The sequence below is a fragment of the Electrona antarctica genome, assembly GCF_951216825.1.
Source record: "Electrona antarctica genome assembly, chromosome: 3".
In the NCBI taxonomy this organism is placed as follows: Eukaryota; Metazoa; Chordata; class Actinopteri; order Myctophiformes; family Myctophidae; genus Electrona; species Electrona antarctica.
In genome coordinates, this window is record NC_136808.1 from 36,065,835 (window position 1) to 36,080,367 (window position 14,533).

Genomic DNA, 14,533 nt, shown 5'->3' on the forward strand with positions numbered 1-14,533 from the left:
TAGTATAAAATATGGTTTAAAAAAAAGTGGTTAAATATACTGGTACGGTTACTACGGTATATTCGAGGGAGGGAAGTTTAATATTACATGCAGCATTTTTGAACTACTGCATTTTAATCCTTTATTTGACCCAAATAAAATGTACTTATAACATAATTTACATTGTCTGATTTCAGGTCATTCATTAAAAAAGATTGTTTGGAAAAATGAAAGTCAGATGATGTTGATAACCTTCCGTGTTTTATTGAGTCATACAAAACATACAGTAGTTTCCTATACTGTACTCTATGGTGACCTGGATTGTACTTCTCCAGACGGTCAAAAAATAGCTATTATACAAAGGTAACAATTCACATATTCGTATACAAATCTCTTTCCTATCGACAATAAAACTCTGCCCAATACAAAACAACCATAAATTATTGACCTTTAAAAAAAATCTCTTGATAACTTCTGGCATCGACATTTACAGACCTTTATGAAATTTGTGCCACCTGCAGAGCATATTTTATTCCTTTTGTTCATTATCTACAGCCCCGTGTACCCAGCTTCTCTCATTGGGGGAAAAAATAAATAATAAAATAAATACAAACGTGCTATCAAGAGCTGTTTGAGGTTCTAAATTTGGCACCACTTGAAAACCATTGCAGTAACTATACATGTGCCCTAGCCAAGATTGCTCATCGTGACTAGATAACAGATAACGGTCTTTTCTTCGAACCACAATGAAAATACTGACAAGTGAAATTCTATTTGACGGGTTCACACAATGAAATGAATGGGTTTTGAAGTCATCTTTTCAGGGGGAAAAAAGGTATAGAATGGCAAATGTGTGTCAGGTCCCCTACTGTTCACCAGTATGCTACAAAAAAAAAGGAATAAACTTGTAAGAATCCTGGCCCCGAATCCACAACTGTCTGGAACACTGCCCCTTTCTGTCCAGTGGCATAATGAGTGTAGTCAAGGCCAAGTATTGTTGACACACTTATAGTGGCTTGTAGTTGGTCAAGAGTATATAGTGATGACCTCCCGGCCTCCCCCTCTGACCAGCAGCACTCTCTCCAGTCCTTCGGTCAACACCTCCAAGAACTCCATATCTGAGCCAAAAGTTATGGAAGAACCACAGTGAAAAATGGCAACATTATGCAGACTCCATTATTAGCGCCTGGAGGTGTGGCAGTGTTGTTGCATTATCCCTAAAATTGCTATCTTGCCCACACATATTTGGGAAAGGGCATAGCAGATTCTAAAACCACCCGCTATGCCAAATTCTTTTGTTAGAGCAAGTGCCTGCAATGTAATGGACGTGTTTGGAGTCGGACTGCCTGGGCCGACAACAGCACAATATTGAGAGGTCTCCTAATTTTCCTATAATGACTGCTAAAAAAACAATTCATCATTGCAGCCCTACAGCAGTATGTTAGTGTATCTCTGACAGTCTCTGACGTATATAAGGGTTTTACAGTGCCTTCCATTTTGCCCCCCCTTTGATTGCTCATTAATAAAATCAGCAGTGTAATGTGTGGTTGGAAGAGTTTTCAATTGTAAGCCCCATAAAATAATAACATGTGCATTTGTTTATACTTCCTGTAAATGTGCCAAAGGATACAGTTTTCATCTCCGTCTGTGTTCCGTGGGGGTCCGGGCATGTTGAGCAGAACTAAGCGGGCGTCGTGAGACTTGTTGACTATCACCTCATTCAGCTTCACGGCTGTGTGCATCCGCCGCACGTTGGACTGGTCTCTGACGGGCCGCCAGATGGGCACAAAGAAAGAAAGAAAGTAAGAAAGAAAGAAAGAAAGATGCATGTTCAGTGACAGAAGTCAACAGTATAAAAACCTGTGAGATGTTAAGATGCCAAGGCATTTATAGTAAATAAATGGTCAAATTGCTGATTTTCAACCTGAATCGTGTGATTCTATTTTGAGGAGGATGCAAAAAAAGTCTGAGATAAAACTTCCCAGTGGGTTCAGTTGTGCATGCTTTCCCTCAAAAGGGAAAGCATGCACCTGGCAGTTATGACTGAGAGTAATTTTCTTTTTTTTAATCTGATTTCTTATCCCGTCTGATCCAGGAGCACCTATTACTATTATAACTCTATTGACTTTTACCTAAGAAATCAATCTACAAGCAGCAGCTTTGAAGAATAATTCCTTGTCAAACTGATTACTTCAAAGTCCAGTAATTTAAATCACTTCATATAAAATACAATTAAATCACCTAGTGATTAAAAAGAATACATAGGAGGAAACCAAACCAGACAGACTCACGGTTTGAGACTGATGAGTTCTCTGAAGTTCTCTGGCGCGTGGGCCTTGTTTCTCCTCTCTGCCTCACACTTCTCCTTGGTCCAGGTCATCTGGACCTTCTCCGGAGGAGGCTCCACCACCTCCTCCTCTTCATCAGAGTACAGACTGCCCATACGCACCAACGAGTGCCTGTCCTTCACCAGCTGGGCCTGCAGGGAACACAGCAAACTGTTCTTTTCTCCAGAGTGACTTTGAATGCAATGCTAACTGCCGTGGAACAGGACAATGAGCGCATATCTCATACGGCCAGAAAACCATCCAGGCCGCTGTCACATTGTGAGCTGTGACAAATGACAACAGGCAGGCCTGCAGGTTTGGATGGGAAGCTATGAATGTCGGGGTAGTTACGTACCGTGGCTCCTATTTTCTTCACCGCTTTCCTGACATATTCCCATATCCTTGTCATTGTATCATTGTATTATTGTGTTTCCTTTGCTTGATGTTTTGTGCTATACAAATAAAATTGCCTTGCGTATATACACACTATACAATTATCTCAACATCTTTATTTTGTTCACACAGCTTTATCCTTAATCTGAAATCTAACATGTTTTCAGAAAATCTAAAATGACACAGATGCTTTCCCGGATTTAAAGGTATAAGAACGTATAGGCTTTCCCGGTTAGCCTGGAATTAGCCTGGAAACCAGTTGAATCTGCCAGTGCACCAAAAAAAGAAGCCCTTTGCTTTGATTAATCTGATCCCTCTCGGTTGTGATTGGATTTTGCTGCCCCCGAAGTTGTGGGGAACCAATCAGGGCCTATTATGCAAACATGGGGTGGGTTTATCACCGCCCCTTGTAAATGCAGGTTCCACACAGATTCCAGACTAATAGTTACATTAGTCTGGCCATGCCAGGCTAGATCTTAATAGGATAACAACTTAACTATTATAAATACACTTATAATGTTCTGTAAACATCAAGAGAATACGTTAATGTTTTAATGGTTTGAGACTAGGGTTGTCCCGATTGGATTGGGTGATCGGAAATCGGCTCCGATCTCATGAATCAGGGAGAAAAGATCGGATTTTTAATTGTCTAATGTAAATCTCAAAGAAAGATGTATAAGCAATGATATTTTGTAAAAACTGTTGTGTTTATGCTAGTTGTTTTCCTTCTGGTCCCAGTCAGAGATCATCAAACAAAGACTAGTCACACTCAGAGGCGTGAAAGACACCTATGACAAAAACAAAGGAAATGCAACCCCCGCTATGCATGATGGCATAGGTGTCTGTAGTACTCTCTCTGAATGAGAGAGATACTCTTTAAGAGTTTTAACTTGACTTCAGTTCTATAAGCTGTAGAACTGTATTCACTCTAATTCACCAATACATCATTATTTTTCTATGATTCCATGCTTTCATAGAAATAAAAATAAAACACAATGACAGTCATTCTAATAAAAGTATAGTGTGTACCAAAATCTCCTGGAGGGGGCGTCAACATATGTGTCACGTGGTAGCGGCCGCCATACTTGTTGGCTTGTCTGGTTTGTTTACATTGAGCGACTATCCAGTGTGCTTGTATACGTTCTTTTTTTAAACTGACCTCACAATGGTGCAGACTTGCTCAGTAAATAAGTGCCACAGCAGGTCACGTCGAGGGAATGAGCCAGAAAACAGAATTAGATTTTCAGCTTTCCAGCATGGAGACAGCATCAAGGAACCCACATTGACGAGTTTACAAAAATACGTAGAATGGCTTGGATCTCGGCTGTACGGCGCACGGGCGCAGAGACATAACGTTCAACAAAGTATCTAAGCACAGCCGTGTTTGTTCACAACATTTCCCTTGTCCTTGTAATGTATTTGGGCCCGACGTTCTTTCTATCCATCCTGGTGTTGGTTCACTATGTTGTCGCCAAGAACGAGCTTGAATATTTACAAAAACATACCACCGTCACTCTATTCTGAGTGATGTGGGCTAGAATTTAATGCCCACGAGAGGGCCGTCCCTAGCTTTTCAGACACCGCCCTCCTCTTGGTGACGTACACGTTTTCAAGCCCTATAGTCACATTTTGCCTTTTAATAATTGAAAGGCAACACAACAGACTACAATGACTATAATGTACGAGTGACATACATTAGGATATTTGCTATTGTGATATGGCATAAGTGTTATATAAAAATATAAAGATCGGATCGGGAAAGATCGGTATCGGTCTCAAAATCAAATGATCGGAATCGGATCGGGAGCAAAAAGAACGTGATCGGGACATCCCTATTTGAGACCAATTTATTTCACTGTGGGAGTCGATCACATTTAGCCCAGAAGTCGATCTGCAATATGAATGAGTCACCTCTCTGTCTCGTTCTGCACTGGACAGCCTCATCTGTCTGAGCATCTGGGAGCGCTGCTCCATCATCAGGGTCCTCTCGTAGGTGTAAGCCGAGATGTCACTGTCATGCTGGGAAGAGTCCACAAGAAGCCATGTGTTCAATGTTTGAGGAGCAACTCTTTCTGCAAAGTACTTGATATTTGGTCATTTTAAGCCTGGCTCTAAAATACTTTTAGCATATCCTGGCTGTCGGGCAGAAACCTTTTATACGGTATCCATATTTCGACTTTTTTTGTTTTGAGAGGCGCTAGCCCCTCCAATACAAAAAAAGAAAAAGAAAAATGTCACTACTGTGACACCAAAAACTGATTCACAAATGCACTTACATGCAAAGGTAAATACTTTCTTAGTGTATTTAATGCAAGCAAGCAAGTTACGCAAAACACCTTTTGCGCTTTGTCAAGGACAATAATTGCAATGTTGTATTGAGTTATTAACATAGAGATGTGTTATTGCACTGCTCTAGTGAGTGACAATTGTGACACGAGTGTGGATTATGCACCTGTTAATGAAGACAAATTCCTGTGTACAGCATACAAATACTGTGAGTCTCATATTTAGGTTTTGGTAGCATTCAGTGGTGGAAAGTAACTAAGTAGATGTACTGAAATACTTTAAGTACAAATTTGAGGATTTATTTTACTTTATTGGAGTATTTTTAATTACTTTTACTCCACTACATCTCAGAGGCAAATATTGTACTCCACTACAATTATTTGAAAACATTGTTTGTTACTAGTTACTTTGTGGATTTCTATCATTACCGTTTTACAAAACATGCATTAATCCCTATGTACTCTACAAGCTCAAAACATGTCGCATGACTTTCTGCACAAGTACTTTCATTTTGGTACTTTAACGGACGGTTCTCACCATCTCCACCACCTCTACCTCAGCTTCGATTCTGAGCTGGTAGAGGAAGGTGGCCAGATCCTTCTTCATCTGGATGCTGTTGTCATCCATCTGGGCCACGGTGAAGATACGCATCTTACATTTCCTCCAAACCTGAAAACCAATCCCAAACCAAAGTGTCAATGATGATAAATGAACACTTCCATGTTGTTATGTTGTGTATTCTTCAGATACAAAATATATGATGATTCACATTGAAAAGTCAGTTTGGCGCTCTCGATAAGCTGTCTGTAGTGTAAACATTGTCTTGTTTTGTTTCCTCACACAATTTTGCAGCAATAACAACAGTGACAAAGTGAAAAGATAAGGGAAGATGAATAGCAGTAATTGTACGACAAGTTTGTCAAATGTCAGAAGTTCATACGTTGGTCCAAGCACGCATTGACACACTGGCACTTTTTTTTAACCTCAATGTGTGCTACTGAAGGACCAACACATAAACTAGAAATAGAATAGCTATTGCTGCTATTCTTCTTTGCTTCCTTTATATTTGTATTCTTTGTTAATGCTTATCATTGCAGAAAAAACTTGTGAGGAAAGACAAATAAGACAAAATAATCTTCAGCAGTTTAAGAACCTCCTCTTACTTTGTGTTGTTTGAGCAGGAAGGGCAGCAGCATCAGCATGCCTCCGTCGTGAACGATCCACCACACATCGATGTTGCCGTCTATGAAGCGCTCGTGGTTGCTGGGGTAGAAGGACACGTTCTTGGGTACCATGAGAGCCAGGTGGGCGGCTGTGGTGCATCGCACCGTGTCTGGGAGGGAGGGGACGCACACACAGGGAGGAAGTGACAGTCACCTTTGTGTCTGTACTGTACAGCCATGTACTCATTGGACACACATTTTACCTTTGCTTTTAGTACCGTATTGTTCCGAATATAAGACGACTCTGATTATAAGATGACCCCCATTTTTCAAGACTCATTTGTGGAAAATAATCTAGTCCCCGATTATAATACGACCGCATTTTTTAGGATAGTTCCATTGGAAAAACAACTTACAGGTAGTCTTATATTCAGTACAATAGGGGTATTATAAAACCAAGGAACCGTGTCTTCCCCCACTATATCGTTGGGCAAAAACCTTGTATGTCCAAAGTCATTATCTACGAATCCCACAGACAGACTTTCAACCTGGGGTCCCTATTTTTGGCATGTCAGACTCTTTTTTTTTTCTTTTTCTTTTTTTTAATAAAATTGCAGATCTACATCCTCACAATGTGTCACTATCATACGACAAAGTATAAAATACTATGGTACAGTAGATACATTTCTGAAAAAATATATAATATGTAATGGGGATACAAGGTTGCCAAACGGCAACAATATAAATGGTGCATTTATATAGTGCCTTTATCCAAGGCTCTTTACATTCACCTATTCATACACACATTCATACACCGATGGCAGAGGAAACCATGCAAGGCACCAACCTGCTTAGGGGTTCAGCGTGATCAAGGACACTTCGACACTTACAGTAACTCTGGAAGGGGAGGCTGGGATCGAACTGGGAACCTTCCGGTTCCCAAGCGGCCACTCTACCTCCTGAGCCACCGCCGCCCCAAATATGCAATGGAGAGCAGCATGATGAATGTCTTACTGATAAACGTCTTCCAGGCACGAGGGTCCTCGCTCTGCCTCCAGCCGTACGGCCAGCCCATCACCACCGTGTTGTGCTTCATGCCCCCCAGGCCACAGGACTGGATGAGGTGGGTCACACCATCCCGCACTTTAGAGGCCACCACCACCTGGCAGAAGCCCTTGACCCGCTCGATCTCCATCATGTTCTTTATGGCCTGGTAGCCAGAGCGAGCAGGAATGGCAAGCAAAATGTGGAAAATATTAGAAATGGAATTGTGATTTAGTGCAAACGTTGGAAGGTTAGACGCGTGTTTATTTCCTATGAATGTTAAAGAAGAAGGCCGATGCACCGCTCAAAGGTTGGTGACAGGTTGGTGCGTAGGACAATGGTGCAAATGTTTAAAAGGGGAACCGTGGTAATAAAATCAAAATAAGGGTCCCGCACACACACAGGTCGACAATCAGGACAGACGATGATTGTCCTACTGTATGATTGCACTACACATGATGACTATATTCTGCTGACAGGCAATGTGAATTATCCAAATGACAACTAATTATTAATCCTTGGGAAAATTACAGGGAGAGGAAGTAATGCACAACAGTTTCACTTCATTCTGCTTTTACTTTTCAAATAACGGGATGATAAAATCAATAATGTATAATAAATTATAATTATATATTATATATATATATATATACACACACACACACAGTGTATAGCACAGTTCTACAATAAATTATTATCTAGTGACCTGTTCGGCAGCTTGTGTCTCCCCATAGCTGTCCAGAAAGTTTCCCTGGATGACGGAGCCCACGATGGTGAGACCCTTCCCTGCCTTCAGCTGCGAGGCGAAGGTGAGCAGCCGGGGGTATTTAACATGGAGATCCTCATCCAACTTCAGCAGCACCAGCAGCTGAGGTCTGGAACAGACATGAGGAGACAGACAGCCGGTCAACCCACTTCTGTGATCTGTACTGGTGGAAACTAATGGCTCACAATGGAATACTGTACACTCACATACTGAGTGACGGTTGACTTATACTCTGAGACACGTCGCTATGTGACACGTGAGTTTATAGAGGGATATTTTCAGCAAGGGACAACATTGTATGAAGAAGTATGAATCAAATAGTGTCCAGACTGAAGCACATCTTGTGAAAAGTGAATTTTGAAACACCTTCAAATCGGATGTATCATGTGTAATGTTTCCATGTGTTTTTTGGCAGTTCAGACTAGAAATCTGATTTTGGCTGTCTGTTTGAACAGGTCCCATGAATGAATGCATGGGACCCGAATGGAAACAAGACCGCAAGGTCTTGTTTCGGTGCTATCCTTTTGGATCAATATGCTTTGACTGTACCATGTACTGTTTTGCATTTGTTATTGTCTAATAAAATAATCAATCAATCAATACTAGCCCAAAATCCTCCCTGCTTACTTATTGCAAGTATGTCAAATAATTTTTATTTTCACTGTGATATCTACTGCTATGGTGCACTAACCTGATAACTTGCATATATTTTTATCACGTAATAATATGTCTTAGATTGCAATTATAAGCATTAGAGTGTAACGCTGCTGCATTTTGATTATGATGGCTTAAACAATGATATATTTAACATTTTATTTTTTTACCACGTTTTCCAACTTCACATTATTCCACTCCAGTATGAGAGCACAAACAAGTGTATATAATCATGGCTCCAGAGTATGGATATAAAGATCACAAAAATATAAGAGGATTATCAAAATGGATTGTTGTTTGAAGTGCAAGTAGGATTTGATCCTTGCATGACCGTGCGTTCACTGATGACGCCACGGAAACAGTTCTGCCACTGACCTTCTGTAACAACGTTGGCCAACAAGTCTTTAAAAACAGGAAACCGAGATTTCTGTAAATGTGATGTGATGTGATGTGGATTGTTTTGGGAGTTGACATTAGTGGTTCCCTTAGTGTTTCTTATCTGATGTATAGCTCTGCTCTTTGCACATCTGTGCTTGCAAGCCCTGCAGAGAAAGCATTTTGTCAGTTGACGTCAATGCAGATACAGTATATGAGGACTACAGCTCATACAATCAATGTGGACTGCATGTTCAATGCATCACTTGCATACTTTATTGGTTTCTTTGTAACGTCTGTGACCTGGGATTGTCCCATTGCAACTAGCAAGATCAAACGGGTACACAAAGTGACATGCACAATGTGACTGAGGCCTTTCTAAACTCCAGTTCCTAGTTTATTTCAGGCCCTTATCACACAACAAAAGTGAACAAAGGGTTCATGGTCGCAGCACAATTTACGGTACACCTAATTAAGCCTAATAAGGCCTCATAAGGCGTAATTAGAAATAATGTGTTTGTTATTAGACAGAAGTTATATTTGCGCAGAACTTACTACACTGTTATGTTCTCTATTAAGCCTTGTTCATTTTACTTCAAGTTACGTTACGTCTAATTAGAACTAATATGCTGTAATTATAGGGACAAATTTGTGCAGAAGTGTAGGCCTACAGCAGCTATATTTCGGCTCAACCTTAAACGTATTTGTACCTTTAGGCTTCATTAAGATTAATGTGCTTTTATTAGGGACAAATTTGGTCAGAAGTGTACCGCAAACTGAACAGCAGCTCTTTCGGTACCTACTTCAGATTAGACATATTCCTATAGCCTACATTTAGGCTTCGTCACAATTCATATGATCATATTAGGGACAAATTTGGTCAGAAGTGTACCGCAAACTGAACAGCAGCTATTTCGGGTCCTACTTCAGATTAGACATTCCTAGGCTTCATTACAATTAATATGCTCTTATTAGTACATAACTGTTTCAACCATTGAAAGCATAATGCATGCTACAACTAGCCGATCATATTAGACTAATTTCTGACAAAAGTAGGCCTACTTTCGAGGAACTTACCCCCAGAAAAGTTATTGAAACCTATTGGACATGACTGCAAACCTCATTCTGTCTGGAGAGATGGGATACTACCATAAGTGAACACCAAAACACCCCCTAGTGGCTGGTTGCGGTATAGATCACAATTAGATGGTCTTTTTTTTTTGGAAAAACGTACAGATTTGTAAGACAAAGTTACAGTAGCATTTAGACATGCAATTCTCTAGATTACACAAAGTTAAAAATAAAGCACATGGCAGTACAAAACATGCAAGCTACAATTGCCATTTCACAGTATAAACACATTGACACACTTCAAAGTAAAAATGTAACACTTCTATAAAAGTAGAATATGAAAGACAAGTTTCAAAAACGTTTCACTCAGAGGACTGACAGGACTAATATAGCAGCTAACCGTGATTTGTAAAAAATCCAAGTAGCACAAGTTCTTCTGATAGCGAGACTAGTGACAAATAACCTGGTGGTGTCATAACCCAGTGAACCAGCCAGGACATGCTCGTCTTCACGCCATGGAATGGTTATAAAGAAATTAGGTTTGAAATAGTCTAAAACAACAAATCACTGTTACAAGTCACGGTTGAGAGGCACTGCCATCCCGACGTGCTCAATACTACCCCGTAGCCACGTAGTTGGAATGGCAGTGTGTCGGAATGCCACTGTTCCCATGACACGGGGTAGCGGCTACGGCGTGCGGTTAGGGTTAGTTTGTAGACAAACTGGGAAGCCAAAGAAGAGAGGGATGGGGCATTTTGCCAAAAGAGGTATGCAAATAGTAACTAAACAGGGAGTAACAGCTTATCCTTTCGCAAACAACCTATTTTAGCCTTAACATCAGGCAGACTGTTGATGTATGATCGTATCATTTTTGAATATTCGATTAAGCGGCGTCTTAGATTCCCGTGGTGGTGGGGTTATATCTGGGGCAGCTATTGATAGCTCTGCGACTGCTGCAGTGTTTGAGATGGTAGTTTTGTCAATGCTGAAGTGTTCTGTGGTCTTCCTTAGACATTAGAACCAGCCAGGACATGCTTGTCTTCACGCCATGGCACGGACGGGAATCTAAGACGCCGCTTATCGAATATTCAAAAATGATACAATCATACATCGACAGTCTGCCGGCTAAAATAGATTGCTTGCGAAAGGATAAGCTGTTACTCCCTGTTTAGTTACTGTTTGCATACCTCTTTTGGCAAAATGCCCCATCCCTCTCTTCTTTGGCTTCCCAGTTTGTCTACAAACTAACCCTAACCGCACGCCGTAGCCGCTAAGTGTTACATTTTTACTTTGAAGTGTGTCAATGTGTTTATACTGTGAAATGGCAATTGTAGCTTGCATGTTTTGTACTGCCATGTGCTTTATTTTTACAAAACTGTAAGTTTTCAATAAAACAACTCCCCCCCCCCCCCCCCCTCTCTCTCTCTGTCTCTCATTAGCAGGCAAGAGTGCAGCACTATATCTATCTCTCTGTTTCTGGCACAACAGCGCCACTTTTGCCCCTACTGGTACTCATAGTCACATAGTCACATAGGTAGTCACATGGAGTGGTTGCACCACTAAAAAAAAAGACCATCTAATTGTGATCTATACCGCAACCAGCCACTAGGGGGTGTTTTGGTGTCGAGACATGTCCAATAGGTTTCAATACACTGACACCAAGCTAGACAGGAACGCCCAAAAACGTCACATCCGGTTTTAGCCTGGGGTAAGAATTTTCTATGGCTGCCAATGCAACTTGGTCCAATCCTTAACACTCCGAACGCCCAGGACGAAGTTCTTTGTCCTTTCTATTAGTAACGCCCGTCGCCCAGGACGAAGTATTGTCCAAAAGACGAAGTTTATTGATACGAGAACGGATCGCCTGGCTGTATAGCCCAGGCGCGCCTGCTGGGCTCTCCTCGGTGACGCGCAAGAGTGAGACGTCATCCAAAAACTCCCTCCCCTGTTTAGCTGATGAAAAAGAAAATCTTAAAACGTTCATAACTCGCGATCTAAATCATCCCGTCTTTTTCTGAAAATAAATCCTGTGTTAGACGGCGCTCCGCGGTCCAGTCGCTCGTCTCGATAGATTTATTCTTGTCTCCCGTTGTTGTCGCTCGATTCTAGAGTGGTGTGGCTATTGTTAGCTGCTACACAACATCATGAACTTCCGGCCGGTCCGTCCGGAAAAGGCGTCCGTGTTTATAAATCGACTGGGCGCATGAATGTAATGGATTAAATAGTTCCGGGCAATTAAAGTGTTTCACATACGGACATCTATGCCGATGCTATCTAACTTGCGGAGGTAGCGTGCCTCGTATTTCAACGTATGGCATTGCAAATACGTTTGATAATCGCTACTCTGCTTAATATTGTTTTGAAAATGCCGCAAATTGCATTGCAGTGAACGAGCACAAATCACAACTTCCCCAGGGGGTGGGCGGAGTCACAGTTTGAGGCGCTGATTACGCGCCGTGGTGTCAGTGTATAACGTTTCTGGAGGTAAGTTCCTCGAAAGTAGGCCTACTTTTGTCAGAAATTAGTCTAATATGATCGGCTAGTTGTAGCATGCATTATGCTTTCAATGGTTGAAACAGTTATGTACTAATAAGAGCATATTAATTGTAATGAAGCCTAGGAATGTCTAATCTGAAGTAGGACCCGAAATAGCTGCTGTTCAGTTTGCGGTATAGTGCGGCGGTTAAGCTCATATATGGAAGGTATTGTGCATTTTATGACTAAAGCATGAAACTTTCAGAATATCATCTACACACCCCAAGGTTTGATTTCAGACGTGGAACCACTTTCTGACTGACCTCTGGTGACCTTGAGGGGTCATTGACCTCAGAATTGCATTTTTGCACGTTTTGCTCCATTATTTTCCACTATAATAATTATTTATGTTTGTTAAATGGAAATTTTGTTCTAATGAATGACAACTTAAACCCCAATAGTCTACAGAGATGGTGAATCATGTAAACTTTTATGATATAAATGCTATGACATTGTAATAACATCTAGGAGAGCCGTTAAGCTCATATGGAAGGTATTGTGCATTTTACGACAGTGCTTGCCCAATAAAATAAAGATGCAGCTCTTCACACAGCTACAAAAAGGACTGTATGAAGAGCTATAAGGAATTGGTGGAGATGGTCAAAGCCAAGAAAGCTGCACAGGAGTTTTTGGCAGCGAAGAGTAAAAAATGACAAGAACCACAGAAGAGATAGTTGTCGTTATTTTAACATTATTGTATTGGTTTTTAATGAAGTTATGGAAGAAGAAAATACAGAAACACTTGATTGATGAGTTTGTTTGGTTTTTATATCCAATGAATATCGTTACAGTATATTCAATGGTGCTATAGGGCATAGCAGTGGTGGTCATTTTCTGGTTCCATCGCTGTGGATTAAGAGCGTCTGCTAAATGCCTAAATTGTAAATTGTAATCCAGACTCCATTAATTTTCTGGTTCCATCCATCCAGACCCCATTCATTTTTCACATTTCCAAACAATATATATATAAATCATTCTAAGCCTATGTAATCAAGCCATCCAGGATCCTGGTAATTAATGACCATAAATTCTGTGAAAAACAAATGAAAAAACCTCAAAACAAATGCTATTATAAAGGCTAATAGTATATTATATAATTACATATTTAAAAAGAAATCCCAGAATCAAATGTTTTATCGTCATGATTCAGTAGGGTCCTGGATGTCTTGATTCTATAGGCTTATTCATTTTTGATATAAATATTCATAGAAATCTCTATGGGAAAAAAACAATGGGGTCTGGAACGATGGAACCCGAAAATGGCTGCCAATGCTACTGTAAGCCCTATTCATCTCATGACTTTGGTTTTGGGGGCAGTATATGGCGAGCGTTCAGGGTTCATATGTTTTGGGGGAAGTAACTGTTGGATACTCATAAACCTCCTACCAGGTGGCAGGAATTTAAGGAGATGTTGGGAGATAATATGGTACCATTTCTGTCATAACACTTGCTACCAGTGACATCGATGGAGAATCCAAGCTAATATAAACTGAAGACTTTATATTTTTGGAAAGTTAGCTATTATAGAAGTCATTGTTCTCACATTAATACAAAATCAAATTAAAACATTTAAATGTTCGAAATGAACAAACCTGCCTACCGACAATGTCACCGGTAGGCAAGTCTCTGAACTGTCCACAGCCCTACTCTGAGACACAGACTGAGTGGACAAAAATTGTACCATAATGAGCACTAGTGAGTTCACTTAGAACCACAACCTCACACTCAATGGTCTTTTACCACTATCTTCATCATCTCTCTCCTCATTTCCTTCAGCTTTCCTTCTTCTTTGTCTTTATCTTTGTGTATTAGACCTTATATTAATCATATTGGAAAATTCTGTTTTCTGCTTCAATTAGGTTTTTGCTGTTCAAGGCCATCAGACCTTTGAGGTCAGGGGGTAGTTGGGGATTAAGGGTCTTGCTTATGTATACCTCGAC

General features: G+C 40.6%; 1 protein-coding gene across 1 annotated transcript in view; it reads right to left on the bottom strand.

Annotated features, from left to right (window-relative positions):
- Positions 1-221: 221 nt before the first annotated feature.
- Positions 222-14,533, bottom strand: part of slc12a4 (solute carrier family 12 member 4) — a 50,607-nt gene continuing 36,295 nt past the window's right edge. Inside the window, exons 17-24 of the mRNA XM_079497319.1 lie at positions 7,899-8,067; positions 7,163-7,358; positions 6,149-6,318; positions 5,523-5,654; positions 4,611-4,718; positions 2,271-2,458; positions 1,610-1,743; positions 222-1,097 (exon numbers count right to left, since the gene is read on the bottom strand). Of these exons, the coding sequence (XP_079353445.1) occupies positions 1,006-1,097; positions 1,610-1,743; positions 2,271-2,458; positions 4,611-4,718; positions 5,523-5,654; positions 6,149-6,318; positions 7,163-7,358; positions 7,899-8,067 (1,189 nt within the window). The 3' untranslated portion in view covers positions 222-1,005. The remainder of the gene's footprint in view (positions 1,098-1,609; positions 1,744-2,270; positions 2,459-4,610; positions 4,719-5,522; positions 5,655-6,148; positions 6,319-7,162; positions 7,359-7,898; positions 8,068-14,533) is intronic.